This window comes from Rhinolophus sinicus, chromosome 17 (assembly GCF_057876585.1).
Source record: "Rhinolophus sinicus isolate RSI-liver-muscle chromosome 17, RSI-T2T, whole genome shotgun sequence".
NCBI classification, from domain to species: Eukaryota; Metazoa; Chordata; class Mammalia; order Chiroptera; family Rhinolophidae; genus Rhinolophus; species Rhinolophus sinicus.
In genome coordinates, this window is record NC_142517.1 from 191,460,912 (window position 1) to 191,478,111 (window position 17,200).

At 30.9% G+C, this 17,200-nt stretch overlaps 1 protein-coding gene across 6 annotated transcripts in view; it reads right to left on the reverse strand.

The window, feature by feature from the left end:
- Positions 1-17,200, reverse strand: part of ERBB4 (erb-b2 receptor tyrosine kinase 4) — a 1,041,923-nt gene that overhangs the window by 274,663 nt on the left and 750,060 nt on the right. For all 6 annotated transcript variants that reach the window (XM_074312694.2, XM_019727015.3, XM_019727016.3 and 3 more), the window contains exons 9-12: positions 16,719-16,845; positions 12,440-12,513; positions 11,419-11,509; positions 9,307-9,506 (exon numbers count right to left, since the gene is read on the reverse strand). In XM_074312694.2, coding sequence (XP_074168795.1) covers positions 9,307-9,506; positions 11,419-11,509; positions 12,440-12,513; positions 16,719-16,845 — 492 coding nt within the window. The remainder of the gene's footprint in view (positions 1-9,306; positions 9,507-11,418; positions 11,510-12,439; positions 12,514-16,718; positions 16,846-17,200) is intronic.

Here is a 17,200-nt window from a genome sequence, read left to right on the forward strand (position 1 = left end):
TGTATGTTTTGAAAAAATGTTTTCATTTTCTTTGGATACTCAGAAGGCAAATTGCTGAGTCATATGGTAGATCTATTCATAGTTTTTTGAGGACTCTCCATACTCTTTTCATAATGGCTACACCAATTTGCAGTCTCACGAATAGAGCAAAAGGGTCTTTTCTACACATCCTAACTAACACATGGTTTTTATTAACGTTTTGATAAAAGCCATTCTGACTAGCATGAGGTGGTACCTCATTGTGGTCTCGACTTGCATTTCCCTGACGATTTTTGGCACTGAGCATCTTTTCATATGTCTATGGGTCATCTGTCGGTCTTCTTTGAAAAAGTGACTCTTTATGTCCTCTGCCATTATTATTATTATTATTATTATTATTATTATTATTATTTTGATTATTTATTTTTTGTTATTGAGTTGTATGAGTTCCTTTTATATTTTGGATATGTTGTATTTCATTTGTGAATGTATTCTCCCATTAGTTGGCTGTCTTCTTTGTTTTGTTGATGGTTTCCTCCACTGTGTAGATTTTTTAGATTGATGTAAACTCATTTGTTTATTTTTGCTTGTTTCCCTTGCTTGCGTCCTATGAACTAAAATGAAGATATCAGCTGGGCTAATATTTTTTGGAGGCTCCAGGACATGATTTGTCCCTGTCTTTTCCAGCTTCTAGAGACTATCTTGTTCTTGGCTTGTAACTATATTACTCTAACTTCTACTTCCATGGTCACATTATTTTCTCCTTTACTAATCTCAAATCTCCTTTTACCCCCCTCTAATTAGAACACATGTGATTACATTTAGGGCACACCCAGATAATCCAGAGTAATCTTTCGATCTTAAGATGCATAACTCGATCAAATCCATACAGTCTCTTTCACCATATAAAGTAATATTCACAAATTCTGAGTATTAGAATTTGAACATCCTTGGGGGGGAGGGCATTATAAAACTATATTGCAGTAAGCTCTATGAGTAGGGAAGGCATCATATATATATATATATATATATATATATATATATATATATATATATATATGTAGAGGGGTATGAAAATATAGGTCTTTGTAAAATGTTAGAATGAGTTAAGACTATAAAAAGTTAGGGGAGGTAGGAATGGAAGAAAAAGTGATAAGAATTACCCATTCACTTTATTGAATAGGTTAAACAGATATTATCCAAAGCTTTATTGAGTCTTAAGTGTTCTAGTTACTATATCTCTGACTTGCGAGGGACCTGGGAAGAAAATTCTGAGAGATATGACAGGTAGCAGTGACAGCACTGTTAAAATATTAGAAAGTCCTCAAATATTCTTAGAACATTTAGCACATTATAAAGCACCCTTCAGAATTCACATTAACTTTAAAATGTAAAATCACTCATAAGTATGTTGTAAAAACTCTAAAGAAAATTAAAGTAAATAAAATTTTATAGCATAATATAATGTACTATAATTAGTCAATGTATAAACTATCATTAAATATCCCCTCTATTTTATTGAGTGTATTGTTAGTAAAAGGAAAAACAGAACACTACTTATAAGATGTCTTAAGTTCATTCTTTATCTTTGTCTCCCAAAACTTATTAAACATATGGTTTTAAGTTACTCAACTGTGAATTTTCCTATCATAGGTCCTTTTTCAGGAAACATACCCTCATAAGAAGAAATTAATCACCAGCATAATGTGTATTAAATATATATTTCTGACTATAGAGTAATAGGGAGAATATTGGGGATGTGATAGAGTACAGCAGAGTTCCTCAAAGGATTTCTCACAGACACCTGCCTCAGAATGATTTGGTATATATTGAAAATGCAGAATCCTGGGTCTTCACTCTCTGTATTGATTACCACTGTTATACCACTGTCTGTATTAGTTTACTAGGGCTGGTATAACAAAATGCCACAAAATGTGTGGCTTAAAGTCACAGAAATTTATTCTCTCACATTTCTGAATTTCAAAATCAAGGTGTTAGCTGGCTGGTTCCTTTTTGGGGGCTCGGAGGAAGAATCTGTTCTATGTCTATCTCCTAGCTTCTGGTGGTTGCTGGTAATCCTGGTTTCCTTAGGTTATAGTTGCATAACTCCATTCTTTGACTCTGCCATACTTGGTTGACTTTCCTCTGTGTATGTGTTTGTGTATATATACATACATACATACATATACATATATATATATATATATATATATATATATATATATATACACACATATATATACATATATATATATACACACATATATATATAGACACATACACACACGTACGCACACACACAAACACACACACACACACAAACACACACACACACACTATACACACCGTGTTTCCCCAAAAATAAGACCTAGTCTCACAATCAGCTTTAATGTGTCTTTTGGAGCAAAAATTAATGTAAGACCCAGTATTTATATTATATTATATTATACCCAGTCTTTTATATTATATTATATTATATTATATTATATTATATTATATTATATTATATTATATTATATTATATTAATTACATTACATTATACCCAGTTTTATATTATATAAGACCCGGTCTTATTTTACTATAAGACCGGGTCTTATATTAATTTTTACTCCAAAAGATGCATTAGAGTTGATTGTCTGGCTAGGTCTTATTTTCGGGGGAAACACAGTAGGTATATACAGATATCTATCTATCCTGTGTGTGTGTGTGTGTGTCTGTGTGTGTGTGTGTGTGTGTGTGTGTGTATACACAAATATCCTTACATGGTGTTCTCCTCTCTGCATATCTATCTCTGTATCTCTTCTTCTCTTCTCATAAGGACAAGAGTTCTATTGGATTAAGGGCTGATTCTACTCTAGTATAAACTCATCTACATATTAATTACATCTACAAATACTCTATCTCCATACAAAGTCACATTCATGAGTGCCATGAGTTAGGACTTCAACACATTTTTTGGTGGGGGAAGGGGCAGAAAATAAGCCACTGTACTATCTAAATTAACAATGAACTCTGGAAATTGGAAGGAAACAGAAAAATTATTTGCACTTTAAATAATCAAAATTTTTTGCTATACAATTTTTCAACCACTGATGTGGAGCAAGTCAATAAAATGTTGTCATTTGCAATAAAAACTGAAGCATGCACTAACCCTGGCTATTATTGTTGAGAGCCCCTTTCTTCTTTCAGAATTACAAATAGAAGGGGTGCCATTTCTGAAACTGTAACTGCTTATTACCCTTTAGATAAGAACACAGAGAACATTTTGTAGCATTGTTAGTAATTAGACATTATGCTGTTTCAAATACCGTTAGAAAATCTTATTTGAATTTTTTTTTTTTAACAAAGAACAGTGTATTAATGTATTACTTTGGTAACATAAAAAAAGAAAGTCTTAGAAGTATAATTAAATTTTCCATCTTCTGATTACTTAGAAGAATACTGATTTCACTATATTCTAACCTGTATACTTTATAATTCATGTTGAGCTATGGTATACTGAAAAGTCTGGTAAAATTAATTTATTTTCCAGTGGAGATTGACTAGGAGATCCAACGGATGCTTTCTCTCACCTGGCAGCACTTTTTTGAAAATGAACATTCACTCAGGAGAGTATGGGGGTGGGCAAAGAGGGCACAAATTAAAAGCAAGAATATGGGACTTAGAGAAAGTAAGAAAATCTGCAACCATAGCAATATTTTCTTAAAACAAAGTAAACATTAATTTATAACCAAAATGATTATTTCTATAATATAGAACATATTAGAGGTGATAATGGTGATTATACTAATTGTATAGTGATTTTAGAAAAAGTCAAGTATTTGTGATGTTATTCAATGTGAAATGCTTACTATTTAGTAGCTATTGTCACTGTCACCAGAGAAAAAACAAATCAAATAATATGTTAAGTAAACATTGTTTTATTTTCTACTGGTGTCAGGTACCCTCATTTACCTACTCCAAAATTATTTGTCCCAATTAAATTCTGGACATGCAGTGACTCATCATAAAGATGGATCATGCTCCCATCTGGAAGGTTCAGTTATTAGTAATTAAGCATAGTTTTGCAATTCCCTTTTTCTAAAGTCGTGGTCAATGAGGTGGATTTTTCTACTATCATATTTCAATAACATCAAAATCATAGATAAATATGGAAATTTATATTCCTTTTATATTCTTTGGACAAAACTATGTGTTTTCTATCACTAAATATTTGTCTCCTGAACCACTGTACTAAAATTCTTATTTTTTTGAATATTTTATAAGCACTGAATCTGCTATTTATAAAGCCAGTTTTAAAATGTTTTAATTACAAGAGAAAAGGGGAAAAAAAAACGCATTTTAAAGGAGTCAAGCATAGACTCTTTATCTATTTAACATTTCAAGAGATTGTTTTTAAATTCCTCAGTGTCTAGGCTACCATTAATAACCACTCTTATTTTTCCCATGTATATCACTGGTTGATGTGCTATTTTCAAGTTTATAATTCAGCACTTGGATAATGTAAATTTTTCTTTAGCCGAAGACAAGAAGGACTTTGATATTTCTCCTTCCATTTCTGTTACTCAAAAAGAATTTTCATTCAGTAAAAGTTAAAAATTATTTTCATAATATGTCTTTATATGTGTGCCTATACTATATAATATACTTATAATAAAACATACTCATATAATGAAAGCTAGCACATATATGATGCAATGAGTACTATTATTGACCCTGTTTTACAAATGATAAAACTAAGGTACAGAGATGTTGAATAGCTTACCGAAGGTCCAACATCTATGTAGTAAAGTTTTGCTGGCATTAAAACCCAGGCCATTTGTCTCTACAATGTGTACCTCCACATTATGTTATATAGGGTATACTTCAGTAAATCAGCAGGTTTTCTTATGAAAATCACTTTCTCTTCATTTTTGGAGAACTCATGGTGAGATGAAGAGCACAGATTTTGAAATTAGATAGACATTGGGTTCAAATCCTAAATATGATTTTTAACAGCCCCAATTTCATTGGGAATATTATTCAACTTTCTGAACATCTATATATTGATTACTTTCTTGCAAAATGGGGATAATTAAGCTTTACAGCCTAGTGGCAAAGATTAAATAAAACTATATAGATTGAGAAATAGAGTCTAGCTTTTTTTTTTTTTTTTTTTTTTTTGCTATTTTGCTGGAAGATATCACACACTTAAATTCAGTAAGGAAAGATGAATTATTCAAAAATTATGGTTGACTGACATCTTAATCAATTGAAGTTTTTTTTTTTTTTTTAAATTATGCTATACCAAAACTTCCAGATGGATTAAAAACGTCAACATAGTTTTTAAAATATGAGAAGTAATAAACTAAGAAAATGCCAAGATTATGAACATAAAAAGGAAAAGAACAATTCATTCACTTAACTAGATAAAAACACAAAATGTTTATCAAAAGCAAAGTTTTTAAATTACATATAAAGGGAAAGTTATATATAACACATTTAAGAGACAAATGTAATGTATTTAATTTGCGATGAGATTTTTCAAATTCAGAATCAAAAGACCAACTGCAAATTAATAATGAAAAAGCTCATGACTAAGCAATTTACAAGAGAACAAATACAAATGGTTAGTCGACATATAAAAAGAGGCTCAATGTCAACCAAAAAAACGTAAATGTAAAAGACTTGTTTTTCATTTTTCAGATCATCAAAATTTAAAACCATGGGTAATATCTAGTGTTATAAAGAGTAGTGGAAAACATGCCTTATCAAACATTGTTTAGGACAATGTAATCTGATCAAGTATTTTTGAAAGATGATATAGCTATCAAAATTTCTTATATGTAACCTGATTCACACAGAAATTCCACTTCTAAATCTTTAGCTGAAAAATTAACTGCACAGTGCAAAATGTTTTATGAATTAAGATGCACATTATTGCAGTACTAATAACATGAAAAAAATAAATTACATTAATTTGGCACTTATTCAACACATTTTTATATACACAATATAAAAAGTAAACAAAGAGCTCTATATACTAACATGGAAGATGTTTATAATATATTAAGCAGAAGACAAGATGGCTGAACAATTTTTAAATATGTATATATGGTATGATACCATTTATATATGAAAATATGTTTTATTATCTATATCTATACTAAAATCAGGTATTCTTTTTATATGTTTCTACTGTATTGATTTCTACCAATGATACAGGTACTATTAGTTATAAAAATAAATTTATTTCCATTTTGATAAGTTAATAATGAATTCAGTTTCTCTCTTGTTTATGTTGGGTTTATTTGCATATGTACAAATTTTTAAGATAGAGCTGTATGAGTTCAAATGTAACTTAGACTGTTGATGTAATATTTATCTCTTCATTGTTTATATTTTGATGTTAAAAGTTTATGCTTAAATATTTTAAGAAACCTCAAATACTTTTATAAAACTACTCTAAAAGTTCTTCCAGCCAGCACTTGTTTTCTTAGTACCACAACCGTACAAATAAAGGAGGCAGAAATGTTCTAGCTTTTCATACCCTAGATTTTCTCTCAATCTCAATCTCTTCAAACCACAAAGTCTGCTTTGATATTTTTGACCTAAAAGAGTAACATTGCTCAAGCCACTGTCACACCTTATAGATGATTGTGATTTCTGTTTTAAATCAGATTGAACATCAAAAAAATCAGTTAAAATCAAGGCTGCCTTTGCGTTCTAAGATAACAATCTTAGATTTAGATCTGAGTACTTTATGAAGACTGTGTGTGTGTGTGTGTGTCCACGCACACATAAATGCATGCATGCCTCTGTATGCATGTGTGTGTGTTCCAGGGTTGTGTACATGTGAATGTGTTGTGAGGGCGTTTACATACACACATATGTTATATGACTGTGTTTATATGTCTTGTAGTGACTACATGTGTGGGCTCGTGTATATCTTTGTGCAAGATGTAGAAAGAGAATATCTAATGATGAAATGTTTATAGTGCATTTAAAATAATGCAGATATATAAGTTTTCCCGTTTGCAGGCAACACTATGTATGATAAAAGAGCTTTAATTACATGTGGGCAACCATTAAAGGTTCAACATAAACATCAGCAGCATTATCTCCGAGGTCAAGTTTATTTTCATTTGTGAAAATCCAGGATTCAATGTACTGTGAGACTGAAATCCAAATTTTGATAAATGGATTTCATGCAAATATTGTTTATTATAACATGTTAAAAATGAAACATGATATGATTAATTTTATACAGTAGCATTACAAAGCTGTGTTTCTCCTAACTGCTTCATTTCTTCCTGCAACTGCAAAGCGTACTCTAAATGCAGAGAACAAGAAAATATGTTCACAATCTGAAAATTGGCTAAACTCAGCCTAAGAGGCATAACACTGAAAGGTGAGGTATGTCAAAATTTCAGTTTACTGTTATTATTTACTCTTTATTTTGATCATTTGAAAAGTTTAGAAGTTTAAAGATGTATGGAATAATTACATAGATGTTTTTCTATCTTGCTTTTTTACATTTAATTTATTTCTGCATTTTCTTTCTCCCATTTGCTTCTCATTCAGATTTGTAAGCAATAAAAATATGTTTGTGGTATTTGTAAAAGGATTAAATGAGTCATAGAGGAATGCTTTTCTCTGATTCTTTTATTTATTTTTTCTATTGGTTTTCTTTGTCTTCATAGTTAAATCTTAACTTTGAAAGGTAGTGGTGCTATTGTTTTTTCTTTTTTTTTTTTTTAGAAGGAAGTAGAAGAAAAGGAGAGTATAACCTTGACTTAGGGAAATATTTATAAATATAGTCTTGAAGATTATTCTATTTTACTTCTGTGAATAATCTACTCTGGGGCATGAATAAACACACATACAGTAATTTGGGGTAAGAAGCTTAAGTATTAGAAAAAAAGAAAAGCAAGCTTCTGTCATGAATCAGAAATGTATAAAATCAAGGAAATAATCTAGGCTAAATCAAGAGACTCATTCACTGTGGACATGCATATTTTGATATATAATATGATTTTATACTTCTTGAGTCTATGTAGAATAGAAGAATGTATAAGAACTTAAGTTTACTCAAAACAGAAACCTCATTTTGCAATAGATCTTTCTCTAGAAAACGTTTTTTTTGAAACAATCTGAAATAGCTAAAATGTGAGTTTCTCACAAATTGTAATTTATATTTTATGAAAATTTTTAACCTGAGCTGCCTTAAACCCTTAAACCCTTCCTAAAGCAACGTGGGGTATTAATAAATAAATAAATACATACATACAAACATACATACATACATACATACATACATTTGCCGTCTACTTATTAAACTTAAAATCATCATGTTGGCCACTTTAGAATTTATATATATATTTTAAATGTCCTGTGCTGTCCATTCACATATACAAATAATGAACTTAATCGTGTGTGTGCATATCCTTGTGATTATTTCAACGGTGACATCAAAGAAGTAAGAAGACATCCTGAGAGTAAAATGTTTCTTAGGGGATATGACTTTTAAAAAGCTCTGACTTGTCATATCCACAACAAGAACATGCATTTGTAAACGGATCACTTGAATTCTGAGTCTCTTTATTTGATATTTATCATAAGTCTGACACTTATGAGCGTATTAGTGATACCCGTAGGATATAGAAGAGAGTAGTACTCAGTAGAAAAACAGGGAAGTATTAAGTATTAATCATTGGAATATCAAAGTATAAGATAGGAATGGCCTAGTTATATGCCCATGAAAACATGACTTGTTTCTGTGTAACAAAGAAGTGATGGAGTGGATCAATGAGTAGCAAAATAACTGAATAAAGAGATAGCGACATGCCTACAGAAATGCATTTATGAAATGGACTTTCTTCTTGAACAGCATTTTTATATATTTTAGAAGAAAACATCTTCATTTTTTGTCACCACCCCCAAATGGCAAATACTCTGTTATTCTATGTTATCAAATTCACCAAAAGCAAACATAAAATTTAATGGGGTGAACATCCACAAAATGACTGGATCCTAAAAATTACCCAGATGCTTATTAAATATTTAGGTTCCCTGGTTCCACTTAACACCTATTGAATATAAATCTCCACAGGAGGGTTCTTATGGTTAGGCAAGATTTGCAAATACACAATATATAATAAAAACATACGATATGTTATTAAGGAGTCACCTATTCTGATTATTTCATAGCAACTCTTCTTAAGGGTTGACAAAAAGAAGGCAACGATTCTGACCCATTACTATTTTTAACTGTTTGTTTGGTCCAATGTAGAATGGGAGACAATATTTGAAGTGTTTGTGTTTTAATGCCTGGGTACTGTACTTACTACAGTTTTCAGCTTTCCTGTTGTCCCGGATCACTATCCTTTGGTTGAGAGTACTGAAGAGTGTTGTCCAGTTAATGGTGTGATAGTAACACAGGTTGCTGTTGTCAGTAATATAGATGTTTCCAGCACTGATTTCCTTCAGGGACTGAAACTGCAGGGAAGTGATACCTTGTTGCTTGAGGATTAGCAAGGAGAGGCCACTAAAGAGAGGGGAGAGGGAAAATGGAACAGTAATAAGTATTTTCCTGTCAGGATATTCATTCTTGAATTAAAATAAGGATTTTACATCTTACTCTGAAAAAAATGAAAATAGGGCATGAACAGAGATTGATTCAATACATTTGTGCTCAGAATATTAATTTTTTTTTACATGCTACACACTGGCAGTTTTAACAGTAATACCCAAAAGGAAAATGTTCATTTTTAGAAATATCAATATTGATGACATATCTGTCTTTGTCCACATATTTACCATGGACATATCTGCTCCCTTCTTTCCCTTCTATCCTTTACATCTTAAGTTCCTCAAGGATGAATACCTGTGTTAAGACTAAATAATTAAATAAATGTACAGAATGACTTTTCATCTACACAAAGCGAGTTATTAACTATATCTAACTATTTAATATATTTAGAATGCTTTCCAAGACTAAATATTGTAGAGCATGACTATAGTTATTTAGCTTTAATTTATTCAGAAACAAAAGTATAATTGTAATAGCTGAAGAACATATAAGTAAGGATAGGAGATATTAAAAATTAAAGAGAATGAAATTAAACTGAAATTGAAAAAAATACTCAGAAGGCTTGAAAAACTGGGGAAAGCATCTCTAAAAGTTAAACAACAACTACATGTGGAGTGAACTGTTCAAGGAAATTGTTTTTATTTCAATATAGTCCACATTTTGTAATTAAATCCCTTTCCCATTTTCTAAAAAACAAATATGTTTTCCAAATTTCAGTCAAGTAATAAATATTATTTTGCATTTGGAGATGAAAATACTTCTCTTTTACTTATCATAAATCTAAATATATATTGCAGTTAATACTCAGAAGTTTTCTGTGTGTGTTATATATTATAAACACATGTATAATACGTATATATACATGCATGTGTATATATATAAAACTCATGTGTGTATCTGTATAGTTAACTGAGATGTAATTCATTCTCTCAATTCTTTGCTCCCATAATAACCACCATGATTACAATGTGAGCAGATTTATAACATTTTAATCAATTCATAGTAAAGTTGGTTGCATATAACACTTGAGTAGATCATATCTCTGAACTATCCTTTTCTATAGTTTACTTTAAGCAATCTGCCCCTTTCCATTTTAAAATTTCTTACATATATGCCTGTTTTAATGGAAAAATTCAATGGACATTCTGGGAAATATTACAGAATATTTGATGACAATATTGATTTTAGGCGTCTTTCAGATTTAAGCAGAAAAATTAAATCAAAATATCCTCATGTAAATCAGTTTTTAACGGTTCATAAATAAGAATTCTATGCAGATAAAATCTGAACTAAAATAAAAGCAACGGCTTAATAAATACTATCCTTATATTTTTATTATGTGAATAAAATATACAGACATTAGAACTTTAGAACAGTGTCCTCTGAGGCCTGTTTTTTTTGCTTATAATAACCAGCAATGCGTGTTGTTTGGTGGACCAATTCATGAAACATCACTTCAATATGCTTGGTTTAAATGAAAGCATCAGAGACAGAATGTGGACTTCCTAGAAAAACGGCATTATTACCCCATACACCCAAGCCATTCCCAGGTCATCCAATTCCATCTTTTAATTATAACATAAAATCAAAAAGAACCTTTAATTTTATGGTTCATATCATGCAGTTCATACCTGCAAAGCATTAAAATCACTTTAAGTGACAGATGGTTGAAAAACCAAACTGTGTATTCTGTATACTTAAAGCACAATCAGTGTATTTTTCATTGAGCTTACATTTGTAATTAAAAGACGAAACCCCATATTTCTAGAAACAGTAAAATTAATGAGGCTGATAACTTTGACATAATGTATGCATGGTGATAATCTTGAAATATGGGACACTTACATCTTTAAATGTGTACACCTACCTATAGAGTACTCTTCCACCAATAGTCACCAGGTTAGAAAAAACACTGAAATCAGTCATGTTTGGCGGCCATGATTGTATGTTCAAAAAACCTACAAAAAAACAGTGTAGTAAGACTTTTTAGAATATCATTGTTTTAGTAATAGTGTTTAACACTAAATATTCTTGAAATATGATGGAAATGTGTTAAAAGATAAGAAGAAAGCAAAAGATAAGAAGTAAGAAAAGGTCAGTGTATACTGTTATTTTTGAACCACTCTGTCTCATATTTCTTCTTCTAAGAATGAATGTCGTATCCATAGTTTCTGGGCTGCAATACTCAACAGATAATGAATATCAAAATAATGAGCCCCAAGAATCTATGTTTCTCAGATGTAAGAAATCATACAATTGTATATGTTACAATATTTAAACAATTCTGAATTTAATTTATTCTTTTAAAATCAAAAATATTTATTATAACTAGATAGAGAGGAAAAATACAGCTTCAATTTCTCTGACATCCTTTACCACTTTATCTATATGCTTATGACATCAGTTGTTTGTCTTGCATTCTAAGGCCTAACCCTAATACCTAGATACCTAACCCTCCTCATTTGATTTTAGATACTTTGATAGCAAATCCACGTCTAATTCATGTCTATGATTCTGTATCACATACTATAACAGCCCTTAATGTATTGCATGCTCAATAAATATGGGCTAAATGAATGCTACATATTGCCCATGCTCAAGAGCACTTCTTATAAAAAGTAAGAAGAAAAACATGGCTTCAAAGATCAGTTGACACTTGCAGAAACAGTAACATCGAAATTTTAAATATATTTTAGTTTTTAAATCCCATGGACTGTCAAAATATGCACAAATGCTAGGGAGTAAAGACACCCTCATTTAAAATGCTGTTAATTTTTAAATCTAGAATTTATTTTGAATATGAGTTACTGATTCCAATATTGTGTGATATTTTCAAGAAAACACTAAAATTCACATAGTTTATTGCATAATAACATCTTTAAAAATACCTGTTATCTCTCGGACTGTTCGAAAGACATTCAGTTTCTCTGGGTCTATGGCTTCAATTGCATTGTAAGGGTCGCTAGAAAATCAAGAAGGCATGCAGTCAAATTTAAAATTAAATAAAAGAATGGAATTTTTTAAAAAGTGACAATTCACTCAAATCAAATGTTAATTAGCAATTGAAAGGTTAGCAATGTCTTCTCCAAGTTTTTCTGTGCTAGATATGAAAGGGAATAGAAAGATGCTTTGAGGAATATTTTGATGGCATAAAATATGAATTCTTCATCAAAGACTCTTCTAGATTTAGAGAAATAACTAGGTTTGACTGTCTTGGAAAAAAACCTCCAAATGTAGCAAGTCCATTTATGAACCATTTTATTTTATTTCACCTTTAAAATTTATTAATTGGGAAATATACTCTGCAAATAAATTACATTGTGGTTAGAACAATTGCTTTTGGGCTCCTCAAAGCATTCTGAATTGCTACTATCACCTGTAATTTCTTAAGAATAAAAATAAACACATGAAGTCAACTTTTTTTCTTTTTGCTGTATCTTCACATTTATCTATTAGTAATTTTCATAATAGTCACAATATTGTATGAAAGTTACTCTTAATGTGAATCATTTAGAGCAAGCTTGTTCCTATCTGGTTTATTTATATTAAATTTTATACCAGTGGCTATTTGCTTCCATCCATATAAATCATACTAACACACTAAATATTCTTTTCAAGTAGATATTTAATGGAATATTTGCAGAGGTTTTCATCTTAGGAAAAACAATTCAGGTATGCTATACTGACAATACAAAATAACTGCATACTTGAATATTATGCTCAACATAAACATAATAATACCAAAAATTTATCAGTAATGCAAGCAATACTTTCGCTTTTTTTATTGTACATCATAGTATTTTTTAAAAGTGTTTTATTACTTTAAAAGATATCTGGCACTATCCTGAGCAAGTAGAGACCTCATATGACTTTCAATGATCACTTCTCCAAACGAGATCAAACCTTCTAAGAACAAGGAACTATTGCTTATTTAGAAGCATGTATCCACCTGTAGCAATCAATTGAGTTCTATTCTTGCTGTGGACATCTGCTGTTTTACGAGTCTTTAAGAACCTTTTTTTTTTGGTATGGGGAATAAACACTAGGATATGAGGATCCACTGAATGCAGTTTTAATAGGGCTATCAATCAAGGTGTCCTGTAATCCCTGACAGATAGGCATAAGTCCTGTCTCCTGGGAATTTGAGTCTGAATCCATTGGCATTTATTCATCCTAGCTTTAGCACTTTGGAAAGACTTTCTATTAGTTCTAGCAATCTTGATCTCTGGAACCACCTTGTAATGGCTCTCTCAACTGGATTCATCAGCATATTCTTCTATACTGTGAACCATCCCATATCTTTAAAGAAAAAAAAAGTTTGACGAAATTACTGTTTCCAACTAAGAAGCGCAATTGATACAATGTCTGACTAGTTTAACATGGAACATTATAGAAAGCTTGGAGAAACACTATAAATGAATTTCCCTATAATGCATACATAAGCAATTAAGATTCTTCTCAACATGACATGACGTGAAGATCTCTCAAAAGCTTAAAGTGACAAACAAGATTTTACTAAATAAGACACGAAGATCTCTCAAAAGCTTAAAATTAAATTTTCAGGCAAACTTGCTCTGTTTATAACTGAAGATATACAGAATAAATAATTATGCTTTTGATAAACAAGAAGCCAAAAAATTAAATTCACCATGTGGGAGAACTCTGTGGCTATCCTATTTTAAGTGCAAGATTTTGGATGCAGAAGAAATATCAGCTCGGCAGTAGAATTGGCTTTCAGCATTTGTTTTCTGATGAAAAACAATGTATAGAACAGCTCTGGTCATATAATCAAATATTCTGGTTTTATGGAGAAACACTCCAAGTTCAGGGCAAACATAGAATAACGGGGTTAATCGAAACCTTTCCTGAGCACACGTCCAGGTTGCCAGGAATCAAATGAATCGTGGACTGTTCACATGAAGCCCAGTGGACCACAGAAATTTTATATATGTAATATTTGAGATTCAGGACTCTCATAAAATAAGTTGACAGAATCCTACTCACCAACTACAAAGTACATCTAGGGCTTTTCATTCTACAACCACTTGAAGTCCAAAGTGAAATCGAGAACTTTTCTAGCTAAATTCAGAGCCATGAGCAAGAACATTATGTCCACACTGTCATTGTGTGTGCTGATCCAATATAAAGCTCAGTAAAAAGAGAGAGAAATGTATTTTCACAATTTCTTTGAAAACTCTCTTTTCTTTGCATTATCACTTTTTCATTGTCTATCATCGTGTAGTCTATTATCTAAGTACTCTCTTGTCAATGTCTCGTTGTGACACATCATAGACGTGGTTATTTGGGGAGCATTTGCTCTAAGCATATGTGTATGAGCTATGTCAAACACAACAAGTTATAAAAGGGGATTATTCCTATGGATAACACTCAACACTGAGTTTTCCCTGCGGTTCCCATTCTAAACAAGGAAAGAAGCATGCCTTGCCTATTTCTGGCAATGGCATCTTCGTGTTATAAACTAAACACTTTCTCTTATTTCTTCTTTAAATTACCATTAGATAATTAAAATGCATCACCTTATAAAATTATGTATATAGATAGGCTATTTCATCCAAGATTTTTTTTTTTCATAATTAAAAAGGAAGTGTTAAAATGCTTCATATATGAGAGAGCTGTTGGGCCTGATTGGGATGAAAACAAATTTTCTAATGCAATTCATAAGACTATTTTCAAATTTGTCCACACACTGATGGACTTGAGATTAATTCATTTATTATATCCATGTGAAATCAGGCAATGTGAATCAAGTGGCTGTCTTCTTATTTCTCAGAAGATACTGTTAACATCATATGACCTGTCATTCATGGTAATACATGGTTTTAAAAATAGTTAAAATGTGGATATATCATTTTACTTAATGTCACATATACATTAAATTATAAAGATGCACATAAATATTGATCTAGGTGACCCAACTAATGGGTCCACGGAGGGAAAGAGAATACTGTAAATGGATTCAGAGAGCCAGACTATGATAAATTCAACTGAATACATCTCATCTCAGAATGGCTAGTACTACGCAGCTCAAACATATTGTTGCCATGTAACAATGTGGGCTAAGAGTAATCAAGTGTACATATTCTTAAAAAGAAGTCAGAAATCTTGACTTCATTAAAACGAAATACTGCTTGGGCCAAATATAAAATATCTGGGAAGAAAGTGTATACATACTAGTACAGTATCTGGCATAGACCCATATTAAAAACTACTTTTTAAAGTAAAAAAAAAAAATGTTTTATGCAGTAAGACCTACAATCATTTATCGAAATAGAAACACTTTGTTCTATTTCTCTTGATGTTCCTATTTGGACATATTCATTCAAAATGTGTTAAATTATTTTGCTTCTAGAAATTATGTGATATATGTTTAGAGTAAGATTTTGAATCAAAATATGTGAGTTATATTCTTTATCAGTAGCCTGGAGCAATCATATTTAGGGATTAAGTAGTAATATAGACAAATAGATAAATATAAAGTAAAAATATTGACATTTTTATTGCAATTGAAAGAACAAACTTGGTATTTTTCCCAGTTAAAACCAGCAGGTGGTTCTGTAATGAAGGAGCCCAGAAATTCCTACAGTTTTTAATACTAAAATGAAATTCATTTAATAGATTTCTTATAATAGTGCTAACTTCCCAACCTAAGAAAAAAGAGAAAAAGATACATCAGGGCAATGAGAAGTTCTGAAAACTCAGGACCATTTCAACTTCCTCATTTGTGTTTTGTGAAATACATTTTTGAAGGAATATTAATTTATGTTGTCTTAAACTAATTGATTAGGAATTTTCATAAAATTCCCCACTGCACCCATTGATATTGTTTCTCTAAACATATCTAAAAATATGTCAGGTTTGCTGAAATCTATGGATTTAACGAGAATGCCCTGCAAATACATTTTAGCTTATATATACATTTGTATTTTTAAAACCTAAGCATTCACCAGTCTCATAATTGGGATGTATCCCAAACTTGCTTAGTATCACTGCATGTGAAATTTTTCATTTGATTTTGTTGGACAAGAGCATTAACATAGGGGTGGAACTCTTCTGGGTCAAAAGGGTTCAAACACAGAAAGCTAAAGACTCTCTTAAGCTTAGTACAAACTTGGTAAAATAATTTTCTGCAAAAAATTTAATACTGACCCATGAATACCAGTGACAAGAAAGATCAAATTCCCGTTGATTTTGGTGCAGTTGATGAATTTGTCGATGTTACTGGAATCCACAGTTTGTGCTGACATCAATGATCCCGTACCAATGCCATCACAAGCTGTAGAAACAAGATTCACAGACTGGAAATTGAGAAACATTTTTTTTTTTTTTTTTTGTCAATACGTCATTAGAAAATAGCAGTATTTTTTTCATTATAAAATGGAAAAAATCATCATAAGAAATAAACTGCTTTCTACCAAATAAAATAGTTCATTCATGCAACGTTTACTACTTGCCCTGCTTTAAAATATTGTCCTTGCATAATGACCATGACTCATAAGAATTATATTTGATATCAAGACCCAGTATATACATACAACAGATAAATAATATAAACAAAACTTTCAACAATCAGTACTTATCCTTATGACACAAAATCACCTATTTTCTAATCCAGTCTCAAATATTGTTTT